The sequence below is a fragment of the Euwallacea similis genome, chromosome 35, assembly GCF_039881205.1.
Source record: "Euwallacea similis isolate ESF13 chromosome 35, ESF131.1, whole genome shotgun sequence".
NCBI lineage: Eukaryota > Metazoa > Arthropoda > Insecta > Coleoptera > Curculionidae > Euwallacea > Euwallacea similis.
In genome coordinates this window covers 281,680-300,491 of record NC_089643.1, presented here as the reverse complement: position 1 = coordinate 300,491, position 18,812 = coordinate 281,680, and the positions used below count along the sequence as shown (strand labels likewise).

At 34.7% G+C, this 18,812-nt stretch overlaps 1 protein-coding gene across 1 annotated transcript; it reads right to left on the bottom strand.

The window, feature by feature from the left end:
- Nucleotides 1–21: 21 nt before the first annotated feature.
- Nucleotides 22–9,296, bottom strand: LOC136418429 (uncharacterized). Its single transcript, XM_066404500.1, has 6 exons — nt 8,964–9,296; nt 1,874–1,995; nt 1,586–1,819; nt 1,319–1,531; nt 534–749; nt 22–482 (listed from the first exon to the last, which is right to left on the bottom strand). Exons 2-6 carry the CDS (start codon nt 1,979–1,981, stop codon nt 189–191), a joined length of 1,065 nt encoding a protein of 354 aa, XP_066260597.1. The 5' UTR covers nt 1,982–1,995; nt 8,964–9,296; the 3' UTR covers nt 22–188.
- Nucleotides 9,297–18,812: the final 9,516 nt, after the last annotated feature.

The window sequence follows — 18,812 nt, the reverse complement described above, 5'->3', positions numbered from 1 at the left end:
CAACTCAATCAAACAATAATAAAGGAAGTAAGTAAATCAGTTTATTCTTTATCCACTTATCGAATTTTCGCAACGCAACCATTTCGCTTATCGCGCAATTCCCTTGCAAAAATCCGAGAATTCCCCAAGAAAACTAACTCCACTAACATTAGAAAAAGCTTATTTAACGGCAAACCATGGGCAAGATTTTATAAGATACCATCAATATCGAAACCGCTGTCGCTGGCATAAAGAAACTCGTACATGGACGCTGCCAAAGTATCTATTTCTTTTTCTTGAGAATCCATTTTCCGGCCAGTCCTCCTCAGTTCCACATCGCTTCCTTCGAAATCATCATCACTCACCCCGGCGTATTTCTCTCTCACATCTTTCATAATGCAGGCTTCCAATTTTTTGTGTTTGTAGCATTTGAAGAAGAACATTGGTCGGATTAGTTCTCTTGAGAGGGGGGATTTGTCTTTTTTGACATCAGGAACGCATTGCTATATAGGAAACGCGTTAAAATTTAACTATTTTATATTTAAAAGTTTTACCGAAAATTGCTGACAAAAAGTTACTCCGTCCTGCATATCCCTCTTCAGCTCATCATCTACAGGAAGGTTACCGATTCTCTGGCTGATTTTGTTGAAATTGGGCTCCAAGTTTCCATCCAAATACCCCAATTCCTGCATAACGCAAGTGACATTGCGCACTTTGCCAGTCATCTTCGATGTTATGGCCTCAATCTGTCCTCTGATGTCCATATCCCTCTGTATATACAAGAAGATTTTTTTAAAGGATTACAAGGGCATGTCTCGAGGACTGCTTGACTATTAAGGGCAAAATTTATAAGTATGCTACGAAGAGAATGCATTTTGATGTTTATCTTCTGTCTTTCAAAATATGGGCAAAACCACTTCCTCCTTCTTTGAATATGTTTCAACTCGTTTTTTTTTAATGAATTAAAAAATAATTTATTTTTAATTAAAAAAAGCTCAAAAAGCCCATAGATTCACTATTACTGCGCCCATTTTTTAATTATTGTAAAAATTTATAGAATAAGTGCGCTAATTTTTTTGTAGCAACACATAAATGACTCCATGGTAGAGATTTTTGTCAAAAAACTCCAAAATCATTCCATTTCAAACGTTATTGTCATCACCTGTGTACCATGAAATTTTAAATAAAACGTTTAAACGCATCCCCCTTATAGCATTAATATCCTAAAATTATATTTTAATTAGTCAAACGGTTCTTGAGATCTCCCTTTAAGACATTTTCAATAATTCACTGTATAACTGAATTAATCTAAGCTCAAAAACCACCCTGAGAAACCTACCGACATGCGACTACCACCGTTATAGAATTGATGACCTCCCATTGGGTATCCTCCGTAAGGTGAGAAGGGAATTTGTTGATATCCTGGATAGAAGTAGGGCACAGCCCCTTGGAAATTGGGGCTACTGAAGGCCATTGGACTATAAAAGTTGCCCCCTAAAGCTTGGGGAGGGTTGTAGGAGGCTGGCCTGAATGCTGGGGAAGCTGGAGCATTCTATGGAAAAGAAATTTTTATTTTTCCAACTGGATACATAATATAATAACTTACAGGCCTGTAGGCGATTATAGCTTGATTGAGTTTGTCAATATCAATTCCTCCAGGATAAACCGAATTCGCTGCAGGTGCCTGAGCATCACTTTGAGAGGGTTCCACGGTAGATGGAGGTGGTGCTTGGGTTGTTGGAGGTGGTGGAGCTTCATATGAAGCACATTTAGCGCAAGCAGTCTTCATTTCTTTGCGAATTTGCCGTACTACTTCAGGTCCGAAGCAAGATTCGTAGATCTGCGATACTCAACATTAAAATTTACAAAAAAAATCAAGTAAAATCCAACATACCTTCATCATGGCATATTTTTTTATGAATCGATCTTCGCTTCCTCCAAAAGCGTATGTAGTGGAGAATCCTATGAGGACGATGGTGAAGAATAGTAATGTAGATTTCATGGCGATGATGTACGCTGGAATTAATGAATGAAGTAGTGTATTAAAACATGTTCATTAAATACCCGGTGTTTGTTTTAAGTTGGTTCTTGTTTATGCAAACTAATCCAAGGATTAATAGTTTGTGATGTTAGTAAATTGGATGATAAGCAAGGTTTGCGGAGGTGTTGAATGAAGTTGTAAATACATTCATGAGTTTTCTAATGAATTTTCGCATTAATATCCAGGTCAAGATTGGAAAAATACACAGGGATGAGCTTATCGCTTGTGGAGAATTCTTGACTCCGGAGTCCCTAATTATCGAAATGCTGGAGAGCAACTTAAAATGTGACCGCTGCAGCAAAACCATTTCCACAATGGTCAAGGAAAAAGAGCGGATGGAATAAGTCGCACAAGAAGATTACAAATGCGTTTTTCATAACGGAACGACAAAAAACATAAGGAGAGAAAGAAAAAATCCACAACAAAGCTCCAACAAAAAAAAATGAACTTAAGGAGTAAAACAAAACTAGTAACTGGACACAAGAAGGCAACCAGCTAATCCAATCCACACACGCCTCTTCAACTTCGATGCTTATATCCCTTGGGGACAGACCCGGGCCGTAGCAGATTTGGTCAATAGGAATCCTGAGGTTTTTAGGGTGTAGGCGCTTCGGTAAATCCCACACTACCTGGTCATCAGAACATCCGACAGAGTGTCTTTTTAAAGATTTTCCTCGTGAAGAAAAAGGTCAAAATTTGAAGAAATTGAATTGAATAAGTGATGTTTTGGAGGTAAAATCTTAAGAATCTTTGAGAATTTTTCAACTGGGTGCACTGTTTCTCCGCCGAAATTCCACCTTAAGATCCAGCTTAACTCAAAATGCATATTTGAATTCCGGGGCAATGATTGAGATATGTGTTGAATGATTGGTCGTTAAATAGGAAAATAACTTAAAATTGGAAAATTTGATTACAATTTCATAATTTGAAGTAGTTTTGCACATGCCATCATCACTGCGTTTTATTGAATATTTTCTTACGGATACTCTGCACATCTTTCATAGATAGGATTGACAGTATCGGAAACTACATACTATATGTATACAGGATGTTTAAAAAAAGGTTCTATAAGTAAAGTGCTTGATTTTATCATGGTTGTGATATGTCTCCCACCAACCAGAAAAATGAGAGACCCCGTATGATATGATTTTTTACTCTGCTGAACCTTCACGCAAGCTTTCACTTTTTCGATTTCATATTAAAATTGCAGATTTTTTATCACTAAATCCCGTAGTTCTCAAGCAGACTAAGCCCATTATCTTCGAATTTGCCTTCAAAACGTTCTCGCCTCCATTAAATACTACATTAGGAGTTATTTTCACACAAATCGCGTGTATTAAAATCCGCATGAAGAAGGGAGCAATTACAAAACCATCTGTCTGGACAGAAAAAATCGGGTTCCAAGCCTTTGGTACACGCACAAAACCTCTCAGAGGAAATGTAATTTTACCCAAACCAAATTATACATAAGTACCGACATTTCCTCTCCAAGTACCTCGAAACGCAGACCATGTATTGTTGCGGAAACACTCGGTTTGAGATGTCAGCAAACAAGAAGACGTGTGTGTATTCAATAGAAAGAATCAAGCTGGTTTTAAGTCAGTTCTTTCCATACGTATCGATACCACCGTTATGTGTATACGCATAAGTACCAACGACCTCACAGACTCTTCGCTTTCCGAAGATCGGGGAATTTTAAGTACCGTTCCACCTGACCGTGCGAGGCGTTAATCACGCGTGCTAATATTAAGTGGTCAGTCTACGGTATTTTCTTTTAAATCCTTCAACTTCGAGGAATCAATAAAATTACTACTTAAGAGGCATAATATACATCTTACAACCGGTCTTAGAGATAACTCAAACGCGAGCTCTGAAGATCTCCTTTTAAGGCCGGTCCCAACAGTTTCATCATTACTAAACCACTACGAAGTTGGGGACAAACATGACCTTTTTTCGTGGTCATTATTTGGAAGAAGCAATGCCCTAAATCCGCTTTTTAGGAAGTCATCTTCTTGTTCGCGCTTCGCTTTATTGCCCTCGATGGGTATTACTAGGCATTTTTTCCAATGATAATAATCACAGTGACACAAAAACCTCTACTGACTTGCACGACCTGAACTTATACCTTGAAACAAATTTTACCACGGTGCCCACATACATGGGACCTCATACTGGACCTATTAATTCCTTCAGCGTCTTTGTCGAATTCCTTTGGCAGTGCTTTGCGTAACGGTACTCATTGTTTGCAAATTTTATTAAATTAGACCAAAATTGCTTTGGGTTGCTTTATACACATGGACTCTCCAGGTGCTTGGCGTGTAAGTGGGCAATCAAGGGGCCGTATGTTACAATTTCACGCATTTAACGCCGATAATTTGTTTAATTAGGAGGCGATAGATGGAAGTTTTTGCCGGTAAGATTTTTTCAATTAGATGTGCAAATTTGCTGAGATTGAACGTGAATTACATGTTTTAGAAATGTGGAATAACATCAGAATTAATGTAATAGTTATTGTAAACATAAAGCTTTCCTGTGATGGTCAGAAGGTGTGAATTTACATAAAACTCCCATAGTATCCGTATTAGGCATTCTTCAAGTAGGTAACCATATTAACATCCAACACAAAGTTACATTAATTTCTCTTAAAATATACATACTTTCATAAAACAGTTAAAAACCCAGTTAAAAATGTAAATTACACCAATTTCTCCATCCAATAAAATCGCTCCAAGTTCAGGTCAGTGTTTCACGGTCAGAACAACAACGCCCGAGTCCATTTGTTATTGCTATTCTTATTGTTTTTATTTTTATATCTCCAGGTTGTGAATGAGTGATCACGTATTACACAGGCAATTAATTATACATAAACAATTGCGATTAACTAGTCATGTTTGCTAAACAAGCTGGTTTATGAATGGCTGGTGGCATTGGGATTAAGCGGCAATCAAGAGGAGAAAATGTGTGTAGTTGGAGGAAACGAGTTTACAAATTAATTTGACGATAATTATTGATTGAATTGAAGATTTATTTTCTGCGGGAAGTAATTTAAGTTTGGAATGTTTGTGTTTACGCAGAAGCAGGCACCATGCAAATGAAGAAAGTAATCAAATTGAAAAATGGAAATTCGCAAGCAAATTTCGATCTGAACTTGGAAATCACAAACCATCAGGTGTGTGACCAGGGGCTTGGAGAGGTCCAGACCTCGCCCCAAATATTCAGAAAGTTAAAGAGTAACGACTGCATATGCCCGTGCAGATCGATCTTCACTGCTGGTTAGAGAACTGCAAGGAAATTACGAATTGCACATGCGGAAAACGCTCAAAAGTAGTCAAGTAAAGCAGTACTAACTAGGTCGTACTACATTCCAGGTTTTATTGTAAAGCCTTCCTCTCCCCCAAATGTCTACGTAATTCTTTAAATAAAAATTGGAATTTTTCGTTACGAAATAAGTTCAAAATGTGGGGAGAGGGGCATGGGAGGGAGGGGGTATGACGATATTATTCGAACGCTTGGTATACCAGAAGGCTTGAACTTGGAACTTCACATAACCGACTAGATATCTCATTTTAAAATAATATCTATTATAATATAGGCCCATTTCGCCTATATCATGAAATTTAGACGATGATTTTATCTGTGTAATATTTTAAACGTACAATCTACATACCTCCCTTAAGGTCCGTACAGGTCTGAACATTTTGCCGCCCATCGAATAATTCAGGGAACCAAACGTCGAACATAACATTAATATGGATAGGACAAGGCACACGTTTGCAGATAGATTTGCAAATACCATGGGTGTGATCGCTGCTCCGTTCATTGTATTATTCGTAGACGTGAAATGCTTAGGTCTGTACAAACCTTCTTAGGTCCAGCCCAAGATGACCAACTTTGAAACGATTTTTCTGGCTTGCAAGGCTGTCACTGGCTTGCGCTCTTGTGATTTTTCTATAAAGCAGAACACTGAATTTCATGTTCGAGCTCTGAAAACCGGTAAAAAAAGTTTCAAACCTGAAATTTCATTATTTCATTCACAATGGAATTTAATGATTTTCAAAAAACTTCCGCCATGATGCTATTAAGTGGGAAAGACAAGATTGACAAAAAGAAAAAAGACAACAGCTAAACAAAGGCTGCTGTCAAACTAAAAAACTGGTATGAGGCGAGACGTAACGCCATTGGTTCAATCAAACTGATGAGTCATCAAGGTTATGCGTTCAAGAAGTAATAGCATATTCACCAAGGTTGTAAAGTACGCTATTATCACTCGAACGTCACGATGAAGAAAGGATCTAAGACATTAGGGTCATCGCAAGTTCTTCACAACCGCGGTATATATGGGATTTTTCCACTACTGGCTTTAAGAAAAAATGGAAAAACTTAATTATTACTTAGTTTGGAACCATACTATTTGGAGGATCAGGCTGTTGATATGTAACAAAAATGGATTAACTTTGTAAATCATTTGACGGTATTTTGCTATATGTTTATATTGTCCGAATAACACAAAAAAAATCACCAATATTCGGTATGTTGAATGTCTGCAAAGCACGTTTTCCCGCGTATTTCTAAAGAGATGAATAACAGAGTAATAATTACATACGACACATTATTTACCTAGCGACTTAATCGGCCAAGATCGTTATCATCCTCATTGCTGTTTTATCTATAGTTGCCATGGAAACGAATGTCAAATGAAGTGGCTCTGTTGACGCTGTGATTCAAGGCGCGCTGTTTTTTATTATCTTTAGGATTTAACTTATGATTAATTTTATTAAATTATACACCGAAGTTGTGAAGTACATTATTATGACCCGAAATCAAAGTCGAAATCCTGAAGCGTGCAGAGTTAATAGATCCAAAGCGTAAGGGTCGCAAGTACTTCACAACCAAGGTGTAGTACATATGAGATTTTATACTATAAATTACCAACACACTTAACATAACTTAAGACAGCATCATAAAAACAGAACGTAACATAAATCATGTTATCATCAACGGTGACGTTGAATTTCCATGGTAGCCATACATAAAACGGCAATGGGGATGACCGTGACATTGGCTGATAAGGTCATTAGGTAAACAATGAGTCATATGCTTGTGATTATTAACTTGTTATGCATCTCTTTTTAGAAAAAAAAAACGAGAAAACGCATAAACCTAAACTAATAATATAAGTGTTTCTATTTTTTTTAAAGCTAGTAGTAGAAAAGTGAGTGAATCGTGAAGTATTTACGATGGCTCTATTATTTGTCGTGTGCATAAACTTGATGACGCATTAGTTTGATTAAACCAATGGCATTGCGTTTGGCCTAATATCAAGTCTTTAATTTGACAGTTCACTTTTGTTTTTTCCTTCTGTCATTCTAATCCATTCCCATTTGGTGGCAAAATGTCGTGTGTCCTTCGAATATTATTAAAACTCAAGTAAAAGTTTGAAATTGTACGTTTGAAATTTTTATGGCGGGTTTATCGTATTCGAACGCGAAATTCGTTGTTGCACTTTATCGCACAATCGCACGAGTGTTCACCTGTTGGGACATTTAAGCCAGAAAAACCGTTTTAAATAGGTCGTCTTGGACTGTATGGCCAAATGCTCAAGTCTGTATGAAGCTTAAGGTAAGTACCTAGTCTGTCTACCTAAAGTTTTTTATTAGATAAAATGCTCAGCAAAAGTTAATACATACATGGTAATAACATGGGCAAAATAAAATAAATATAAAATGTATACTAAGAAGAGGTACATATTTAACCAACCGGTTTTATAGTTTCAAGCTCAAGCCTTCCGGTATACCGGGCGTCTCCGTAATGTGAGCCCCAAATTCTTAGCAATTAAAAACATTTAATACGTCATCAATTACTTTTTTTATTTATTATATTGCTTTTGAGTATGTAAAAATTTGTGGGACTTTATATTTAAAATAGTGAAGTTGAAGGATAATTTTGGTTAAACGGTAAGTCGTAAAGAACTTCCACATCGTGAACGTATTACTTGATGAAAATTTTAACCTTTGGTTTTAAAAATTGTGGAAAAATTCGGAGGTGAGGGCATTGTAGAACCGCCTAGTATATAGTATCAGTTATTTTGTAGTGTTTTCGATTTTTTTTAAAGTGTTTTCCACGTCTGTGTTTCGTAGAATCTGTACACTTTGGCACGTTATTAGTGTTAGTTTGTGTTAGCAATGTATGTCGAGGTAGACGGGCATATTCATTAATTACTCAAATTTTTCACTTTCTTAATATTTGGGGCAAAGTTTAGGTCTCCCGATACCTCCTGGTTATGATCCTAGTAGATTTTGGATCCCCAACTTCAGATTTAACTTATAACTATTAGATAAAAACTTCTATAAGGGGTTCAATTATTATATTTCTCTCGTTTATTTTTAGGTTCTTGAAATAGTTTGCTCCTCCTTTGCGATTTATTATGCATCATTATGTATTTCTTAGTGTCTAAACATTAAGTACTTCTACAGGATGTCCCATGTAAAAGGAGGAACACTCTTAATAATGAATAAAAATATATGGTGGCATAAAAGTGAAAAATGGTGGCGCCACAATGATGAATTTTATATTATATACTATTTTATACTATATCTTTTTGAGGTCTTGTTTGATAATACCAGATGGAAGACGAAAATGATCTTATATACCGCTATAACTTTGTTTAATACATTGAGAAAATGTACATAAAATAAATACAAAATGTCTTTTGCCGGCCCGTTTTCCGCCCCTACAACAGAAGATCACAAAATTGAAATTAGGTACCATTCTTGATAGCTATATCCAATCCAAATTAAAGCATTTTTGCTTTAGAAACTCACATTATAAAAAAACTTAAGAAAATAGATACATATTGTGAAACCCTAAAGAACCCAAAACTAAATAAACACCACCAACAAAAACCTTACCGATAAATTAACAGTTAAAAAGCGACAATACTTACCGCAAATACCAATTAATCAAGCACGGCGGAACCACGAAGAACCGACGAAAAACAATTATTAACGACAGTTGGAACGTGTAGGACGCGGAAAGCTTCTTCGGCGGCCTTCCTCCGGGTCTTCTTTATATCTTCCACCACTTCTTCAGGCTGCTACCGGCTGCCTTTGATAAGCCCCAGGTCGCTAGATGTCAAGTTCACTAACACTGATGAGATGATCTTTCCAATTTGCTCTATGATTTATTCGTGACACTCATATTATACGGGGTGGTAGTGCGATTAAAGCATCAGAACAGGAAGTGGATTGCTGAAGTTAATTGGCGATTAGTGTTGTCGTGGACGATGCAAATTGGACCCTTACGTATAACGAGTTGTTGTTGGGGACGATCGACAACTGTCATTTATATAGGGTTTTTACGAGGCTATTTTCGCACTTGCCGTGCAAATTGCTATGCAAATAGGTTTTTGCTTGTTCCATTGAGAGTATCGTTTAAAGCTGTATAATAGGTTGTTGACGGTTGTAAGACGCAACGTTTCTTGATAAGGATGCCATTTGGTAAAACGTTGAAGAAGAAGGTTCGTTTATGATTTGAAGCTAATTGTTGAGGTCCAAAAGATATTTATCGAAGGTGTCAAATCGTCTCAAACCGTTGCCCAGTTCCATCACGAAATCCTGCTCCTAAATGCACGTGTGTACCTGTCATAATGTGACGTTGCTTAGAAAAAATGTGAATTGCGATGTTGTCATTTACAGCCATCCCCATGAAGTCATAGAATCTCTATATCTTTACGAAGAATTTAAATGGGAAAAATTTAATGAGTGTGATAAAAGCAAAATGAAGGAAATTCCAATCACTGCAGAAGTTCTCTCAGTATTATAATATTTTTCATGTAAATATTCAGAATATTTCCTTCTGCGTAGACAATATTTATTATTATACAGGGTGTTTCTTAATTGATGGTAAAAAATAAAATGGGCGAATCATGAGTTGATTTTAAGATAAAAACGTCATATAAAGGCATGTCCTAAATTGCTTTCATTTTTATTTACAGGGTGTTGAACTTTCATTTTTTTTCGGTTTCCATTAATTTCTCTATTAATTGTAAAGATAATTAATTTAAAATTGGTAATAACAAATCATTTTAGCATTAGGAACAAATTGAAATAACAATTATTTAAAATACTTCACAGGGCGTTACTCTTCTCGTGGTTGCTCTCAATATTTTACATCACAACTTTTTTTATGACATTTTTAGATTTTATTCATTAACTTTATTTAATCCCTTATGTCTTTTATTAGCTTTTTGTCCCCTCAATTTTTTTATTAGGAACAATAGTTTAAAAGATATTTACAAAAATATCTAGCTATGTGTATCCCGATTGACCTAAGGACAACGGCAAGGTAGCGAATGCTCCAATTGGGCAAATTAAGCTGTGGAATTTGCATTCGTTTTATTTGAAGTATTAATTTAACAGTTCTGCCATGTTTTTCATATTCCTCTAATTATCTTTACAATTAACAGAGAAATTAATGAAAATCGAAACACAAAATGAAACTTCAACGCCCTGTAAATAAAAATGGAACCAATTTAGGACATGCCTTTATATGAAGTTTTTATCTTAAAATAAACTCACTATTCGCTCATTTCATTTTTTACCATCAATTGAGAAACACTCTGTATGCATGCATTTGCTTTGTCAGTGGTTCAAACTCCATCTCTACTAATTCGAATGACCAACTCATTAATGGTAATGTATGTTGTACACCCATACAAATAAAACTTGAAAGATGCCGTTACAGTCAAATATTGATCTCAGCTCACGTTCTTTTAACCACTGGTGTTCGAGTCAAATTTTAATAGCTTAAAATACAATTTACATCTCTATTTATGTCCTCTCTAATATTACCGCCGAAGGTTTAGTTTAAAGTATCCGAAAATGCTTTTTATCTCTCAGAAGTAATTATTGGAGTTTTCATGGTGTTTGTTTTGCTACTTGACCTTAGTGCATGTTTCAACTTTTCTGCTTTCCTTTACGCACCGTCTTTGCTCGTGAGAAATGAATAATTACACGCTTGGCTACTACCCACGGAGGAAAAAAAACGGTACCATCTCTAATACACGAATCTCTTAAGCCGGTTAGTTGTTATAATAATGTAATAGTAATTATTCTCATCAGCGCTGATTAAGCTTTAATTATACCCCTTAACAGCGCGGTTATTAAAGAAATTTCATTATGGACTCGGAGAGACGATTAAAATGTTCCCATCCTCGTCTCGTACAATGTAGCTTAACTACGGGCATTAGCATTCGAGCCCAAACACATCTTTTTTTCTTGTGAATTTAATAATGTATCTTCATTCTTCCTCGGAGTGCTATTAGTCCCGGGATGCAAGAAGGATCCTCAGGCAAATTACTACGTGAAATTACTAGGAATGTTGCACTGGGAGGTAGGTCGCGTGAAGATTGTTGCTAAAACGGCGTTTAATTGCTTTTCTTAATGGCAATAATTTGAGAAGATACTGTTTCCTGGCGAAGTTATTGAAGTTTTGATTGAAAATATCAAAAATAAGAAAATTGTTTCGAGTTAATGGTGAGAATATAATTGTAATCCGAGTAATGAATTATGGTGATAAAATTTACCTTTAAGTACAAACTTATTTTAGATTGGTACTTTTAAGTTTAATGTTAAATAGGACCACGATTTGAAATCTATGTTTCTTTGACCATGTGAATGGTGTTCTTTAAAACTTTACTCTCCAAAGACTTTAGGCGCTTGCCTTCAAAATAACATTTTTTCATCTTAAATAAAAATAAAATAACTCCATATCATGTACCTATCCTGACCGACAAGAAAACCGGCTACACCGACATGGTTTAGAAAACCGCTAAATATTCATTTATTCGTCTTAACAATAGTAAATTGGTTGCAGATATGACTTGAGTAAACAGTTTAAAGCATTAGTAACGTCGAGAAACCAAATCCCTTTGCCGGTCATTCTTCAGTGTGTTCAACACGAAAGAACTGAAAAGAACGAGGCCACTTATAATAACATCAATATTAGATATTAACATAAAATATTGTTTATTTAAAGTTCATATACTAATCGATTTGAAATTGCTCCCTTTTAACAGTGAAGAAAGGAAGTCTCTGAATTGAATGCAGGTAGCTAAAACAAAACGAATATTCGAGAAAACAATTAAAATTCACATCATAAACTAGATATATAGGGTGTTAAAAATTTCAATTTTTTATTATTATCTTTTGCGTAGTTTTTGAAATATTTGACTTCAATTTGAGTTGCAGATCATCTTTTATGATCGGCACAGATGGAAAAATGTATAAGATTTTTATATGGAACTAGACACCAATTTCTTGAACCCAGAGTTTTTTTGGAGTACGCCATTGACTGTTCATTTCCCAAAACTTGAATTTCTTATTTAATTTAAATCCCTTTTGTCATTTTTATCGTGATCTCTCATTTTTTTCTTATTTCTCACCTTTTTCGAATCAGGTATAAAACGATCAAACACTGCGTGTAATTTTCCCATTGTTGCAGGTTTATGCTCTTTATGTTTACGCTTAAGCACTTCTCTTTTCATGTTCACGCTTAACTACGAAATAATCGGTAAAATCTTACAGGGCATATTTATTAATATACTGCATCTCCGCAACAAAGAAAATTTTCAAAATTTTCTCTAGGAACATTCGTTTTGCTTTAAAAATCTATATTAAATTCCGCGTTTAAATTTGTGCCCTAAAAATAATTAGGTTCATCATTTTCATTTTTTTTGTTTATTTTAGTATTTTTAGTATTTTTTTTACTGCTAAATGCCTTACATTTAAAGATTTTACGAATAATTTAATTTATTTTGTTCAAAATCATGTTTAGAGATAGCCTTTATGGCTAAATAAACAATAACGTTAGAAATTACAAATATAGCGCAAATGTGTCACAGTGTGCTCTCTTGTTTATTGTTATCAGAATGATATTTGCAGTGATTCACTTCCTGTTTCTGCAGTTTCAGTGAGTGAGATGCAACATTTAAGCGACTTAGTTCCTGTTAAAATTGTTCTTTTAGCTAATGAGTCTTGCAGACAAGAAAATATTGCGCAGAGATTGCTTATCAGTCAATTGACTGTGTCTTATGTAGTAAAACGATACAACAAGACTATAGAAACAAAAGGCAACTTGGTCACGAACGTAAAAGATATTCAACGCCAAGAAATGACCAATATTTAAGATTGCAATCTTTGCGAAGTCACTCACTTACTGCTCCGTATTTGAAAAATAAATTACTACCTTCGTTCCAAAATAACTGTCCGACTTCAGTTTTTTTAATGCATTATGGAAATAATGAAATTACACATGCCAATAGTTATTTAGTTAATTTAAGCATGGGAAAAGGTAATTTAGTAGTCACCGGAAGTACACTCATCGACAAAAGTCTTGCACCTCCATATTATTTCAATAATGAACCATTTTTTGGAGTAGTTTGTTTTCTTAAAGGGAAGACAAAAATGTTAACAAAGAAAATACATCATAACTTTATATCTGTTGAGATGAAAATATTTATTTTTAACAAAATTACAAAAAGAAAGCAAATTAATGATACTCTGTTGTTAGAAAAAACGAAAAATAAAAAACATAATTAATGAATTGGCATTATCAATATGGAGTGTTGAATCCTCGAGTTCTAATTAAAGCAGCAATTCAGCGAGGCATCCCGGTTACCAGATTATTAATAAGCTTTTGAGACAGATTTGTCCATTCCTCCTGAGGCAATAATTACCTCCTAACGATTTCTAGAAGGGTTATTCCTTCGAAATATGGTTCTTTTGACTGAGTCCTACACGTGCTCGATAGGATTCATATCCAGTGATAACGGAGGCCAATCTAATCTTGTTATATCATATTCAGTTAACGCTGCATGGACAGTCCGAGCTCTGTGAAGACATGCGTTATCATCCATAAACACAAAACGATTAACAATTTTTTGTCGCAAAGGGTATATTATTGATCTGATAACTTTTTCCACGTAAAATTGTGCGTTCATCGTTTGAGGTACATGAATAAGTTCTGTTTGGCGACTGTAAATAATACCCCTCCAAAACATTTCACTACCTCCTTGATATGGAGCAATTTCTACAGCTGCATTTAATTCATGTTGCCTACCTGTCTCTCCCCCTCACCCCCTTTGACGATAATCGTCACTGACTAGACCTATCCTTGTTTCATCAGTAAAAATTACGTTTCTCCACTGGTGCAGTATCCAAGCCTGGTATTCTCTATCCCATTGCAACTTCCTTGGTGCCTCTATGCTGTAAACTTAGCAAAAGGATCCTAAGTGGAAGTTAGCGTTATAATCCAGCGTCAGAAAGTCGCCTAGAAACTGTGCTGTACGATATTACTCGTTGAAACGTTCTTTGGAACTGAGATTGTAGTTCTCTGATTGGAACTGACCGATTTCTTCTGGCAAATTGTTCAAGATAACGGTTCTGTCGCTCATTCGTTATTTATTTTCGACCACTTCTATGACGAGAATCCATATTATAGGTTTCTAGGTAGCGTTGTATGGTGCGGCTGACGGTACTTCGTACAATATTTAAACGGTCAGCTATTTGATGTCTGAATAGTCCTTCTTCATGTAATGCGATAATACTGGCTCTATTAAAAGTGGAAATTTCGTTTTCTGGCATTTTAATGCTGTTTACTGTGTTTAGACCAAGCGTTGAACTTAAAATGGAATATGCATTTTAACAACGATGAAGAAAAAAGGTATTCAAATTCCAATAAAAAAGATTGTTTATTTGGTTCCTTGGTTTTAAGCTCATAGCCATCCGTACTGAATCCTATCTCTGCCCAACGTATTATTTACATGCATGAAAATATAAATATTGAGGAGGTGCAAGACTTTTGTCGATGAGTGTAGTTTGGTTTTTTACCCACTGGCAATTTGTTTGAGAGTAATTATTACGATCGTTATGGCATATAGTACCTGAAAAGTGAAAAAACCAATTTTGAACAGCAACCAACGTCAAGTTCTACAATTTTTACTAAAATTCTGCCACAATAGTAAGCTAGAATATGGTGGCACTAAGAGTATCAGTCAGGATTTTTAAGTTTCCTCAAAAATCATTAACTATATTTGGAATAGAACAAAAATATGTTATGATTCCGGATCTTTAGTAGTTTTTGTAGAATCAAAAAAAAAAGGAAATTTAGGAAGAAAATGTAAAAACCGGCAATCAATTCTCAATAAATTGCATGAAGTTCCACAATCACAAAGATCAATACTTCGTCACCTATGTGCCAACGTTGACGAGTCACTAGGAACTATGAATCGCACCTTAAAAGAAGGAGTTGTAAAAAAAAATCCAGTATCTTAAAACTTTTCTTACAAGATGAGAATAAGAAGTGCAGATTGAACTATGCTCTTAGTACATCATCTAATGAATTTAAAGAAACGTTGTAGTACATTCATGCGGACGAAAAACAGTTCTATTTAACAAAAGTGAAAACCAACCTTTGGGTTGGTCCTGATGAGGAAATGCCAATTCGATCTTGCAAAAGTAAAAAAAAATTAACCAAAGTTATGTTTCTTGCCGCTGTTGCACGACCGCGGTACGATCCTCACCGAAAAACTGATTTTAATGAAAAAATTTATATTTGGCCCTTTGCAATGCAAGAACCAACAAAAAGAAACTCAAAAAGTCGTCAATGTGGTACTTAAGTGATGACACCCCTCGAAATTACTCGATCACTCTATATGCGAACAATCGTAGAGAAATTGATTCCCACGATAATGGAAAAATGGCCTATTGGCAGTAAAACTATCCCAATCAAAATCCAGCAAGATAATGCTAGACCACATTGCAAAGTTGATGATGAGGAAGTTGTTCGCGTCGGTACTGAAAATGGGTGGAACACAAGAATGGTTTGTCAATCACCAAACAGCCCCGATTTGAAAGTTCTCGATTTGGGTCTTTCTTGTAACGCCTTTCAATCATTGCAACAGAAAAAGTCTCCATCCAGTATTGATGTGAACTCATTGCAGATGTGTATAAAGCATGGGACGAAACAACCGTGGTAAAACTTGACGATGTTTTCATTACATTGCAAAAGTGTATGGAATTGATCATGCTTCATAAAGGAGGTAACGATAACAAGTTTCCTCGTTAGAGCAAGGATAAATTGCGTTTGCTAGGAACATTGTTACGCAATGTAGTTTGTTCCGAATCGGCAGTTCAAGTAGCACGTTAGGAACTTAACCGTTTATAGTTAATTTGTTTAATGTTAAATTAATGAATTAATTTGTTAAATATTAATCATAAGTGTTAATTTTCAAAAGATTTTTAATTCATGTTATAGAATAGTTGTGAAAATACATGTTATATAATCTTTTAGCATTTTTTAAAATCAAATTTTACATTTATTTTGGAACAAACAAAACCTATAAATCGCACACTTACATTGGAACGGAAATGGTACTTATTACTAGACAAATCGACGTAAGTGTTAAAACAGTAATGAGAAGACTAAAGGAGGTCAATTTAAATCCGAAACATCCTGCCGGAGTCCCTAGACTTATGCTACGTCACAAGATCAGACGATTACAATTTGCGAGAGCCCATGCTAATTGAAGTGTATATCAATGGGGAAAATCCTTTTTACAAATGAAACAAGAATACAATTATTCAATGGATTCATGGATTTGAAATAAATCCATCTTTATAATCAGTAAATAAAGCGATGTATGAATGTATCTAACACCTCCACTATTCTGTCGCAGAGTGTTTAATTTTTCGCCTTGTCGACCGTGTTTGAATGATCATTAGCTAAAAATCTTTAAAAAATAATAAATCCGTGTTTCATACAAACACCTGTTTTGGTGGATATTGGGTGTTTTGAAGTAATTTCTAGTTTCTTATATTAGGTTGTTTCATTAAAAATACCCTATACGGAGTTGTAGATTGTTGATATCTAAACTGTAATTTGGTTAATGATTTTTTAAGCTCGTTCTTAAATATAAAAGTTAATTGTCATGTTTACCTAAAATACAATAATAGCATGAATAATAATGATAACACTGTTTTAGTTCCAAATAGATAGGAAATTATAATAAACTCATTACATGGAATTTTGTATCCCTATCACTTAAAAAGCTCTATAATTTAATTTTATGCACCAGAGATACAATTAAGAATAAAAAATACTAGGTTTCTCGCAATAACATGGGGAATCTTCTCCAAATTCAACAGCGTATTTTTTGTATTTTATTATTGTTTTAATATGCGCATTATAAAATTAAATTACCATACTTTCATTTGACTCGCGTGACTTGTCTTTGGTGGGGGTAATCACTGGTTTCGAAACAGACTTTCAACTAATTACTTACCAATGGAAGTTCAAGTTTTACCTGGTTTTTGTTTCTCAGCTCACTTCAACTCCATTCCTGATTGAAGGACACTGGAGAGTTCCATCCACTCTTCCGTAATCTATAAAAGTCAGACGCTCCTTTTCTGTTTTCAAGTTTGAACGTGACTCTCCTCATGATTTTCTCGCGTAATTTGCACAAATCTCATTTTTGTGATTAAGATCGGATTTTTGTGCTGTTTATTATATTGCACATTAAAAGCAATCATGTCTACTAAAGGCTAGAGTGCCCCAGTCATGAGCTTTCCTAACAGAAATTAAATATAATCATTTAAAAGATAATTATTTAAATAGGTAGGTAAATACTTAGTTCCTGTACTGCAGCTATAGTAAAAAAGACCATACTGATTCTTTTTTTATGTGAATAATTAATTAAGTTAAAAATAACCTCTTGCTCCTTTGCATAAAATTTAGTTCCCATTTTAGATTAGATTTTATTTAAATGACAAATTGACAAAACTATTTTCAGTATTAACTTACAGGTGTTTTATTGACCCGCGACATACGTTTATATTGGTTGTTTTATCCAGTAAATATATTTTACCTTGGTGACCATGGTAAACCTAAGACTCAACTCTACAAGTTCAATACTCAAAATTTGTTATTCTTCTTAATGTTTAGATAGTAAAAATTCTTGCGCAGGTTCTTCAAGGTTATGTAATTAAACGACTATTAAATTTTCTTAGAGCAGCACCTTCGAAGTATGCATCTCTAAAACCTAGATGTAATGAATCAAATACAGATGACAGTTTGAGTCCTAAAATATTCCATAAATATATATGAAATTAAATGTCTTGCCTTTTTTAGTTTCGAAGATACAGGAATTTAATAGTTTTCCGTGATATTGAAAGTGCCCTTAAAAATATATATGCTTCAAGCTACATTTCTAGGATGTGATATCTGTAGAGCACAATTACCTGACTACATTGGAATAACATCAAAATTCATTTTTTATTACTGTGTCCGGTACATTGTTCTGCCGTTGATTTAAATTCGTCGTAGGAAGTTGAGAAACTTGTTTTTGAATTTATCAAATGTAAAGGTTTCATTTTCACTATTGTTCAGGTGGTTGGCTTATGCTTTGTATAATTTCATATTCCGGACTTCAGAGTACTAAACCACTCTTCTACGCCCCTGAGTTTAAACCACTATAGTGAAAAAATCTTATCACTTACACGAATTATTTATTATTAAAAACTCAGTAGGATACTATTTCGAAAGACCGATTAAATTGTTGAAGCTTTAAATATGGTGGAAAATTTAAATAAATCATCCATCGGCTTGCTTTCTAGGAACCACTTAATTATACATATTGGTGATAAATTACTGCTCTAGCGTTGAATACGGTATAATTCCATTCGAACTTGAGGTTTTGAGACTTACGATTGGACCTCAACATCCTCGCATGTTAAAT

Excerpts from the sequence above, each read along its gene's own strand:
- LOC136418429 (XM_066404500.1), bottom strand. The coding sequence starts at position 1,981 with ATGAAATCTACATTACTATTCTTCACCATCGTCCTCATAGGATTCTCC. Across the intron at positions 1,820-1,873 it reads AAAAATATGCCATGATGAAG|ATCTACGAATCTTGCTTCGG; the intron begins GTATGTTGGATT and ends TGAGTATCGCAG. Across the intron at positions 483-533 it reads CTTTTTGTCAGCAATTTTCG|CAATGCGTTCCTGATGTCAA; the intron begins GTAAAACTTTTA and ends TTTCCTATATAG.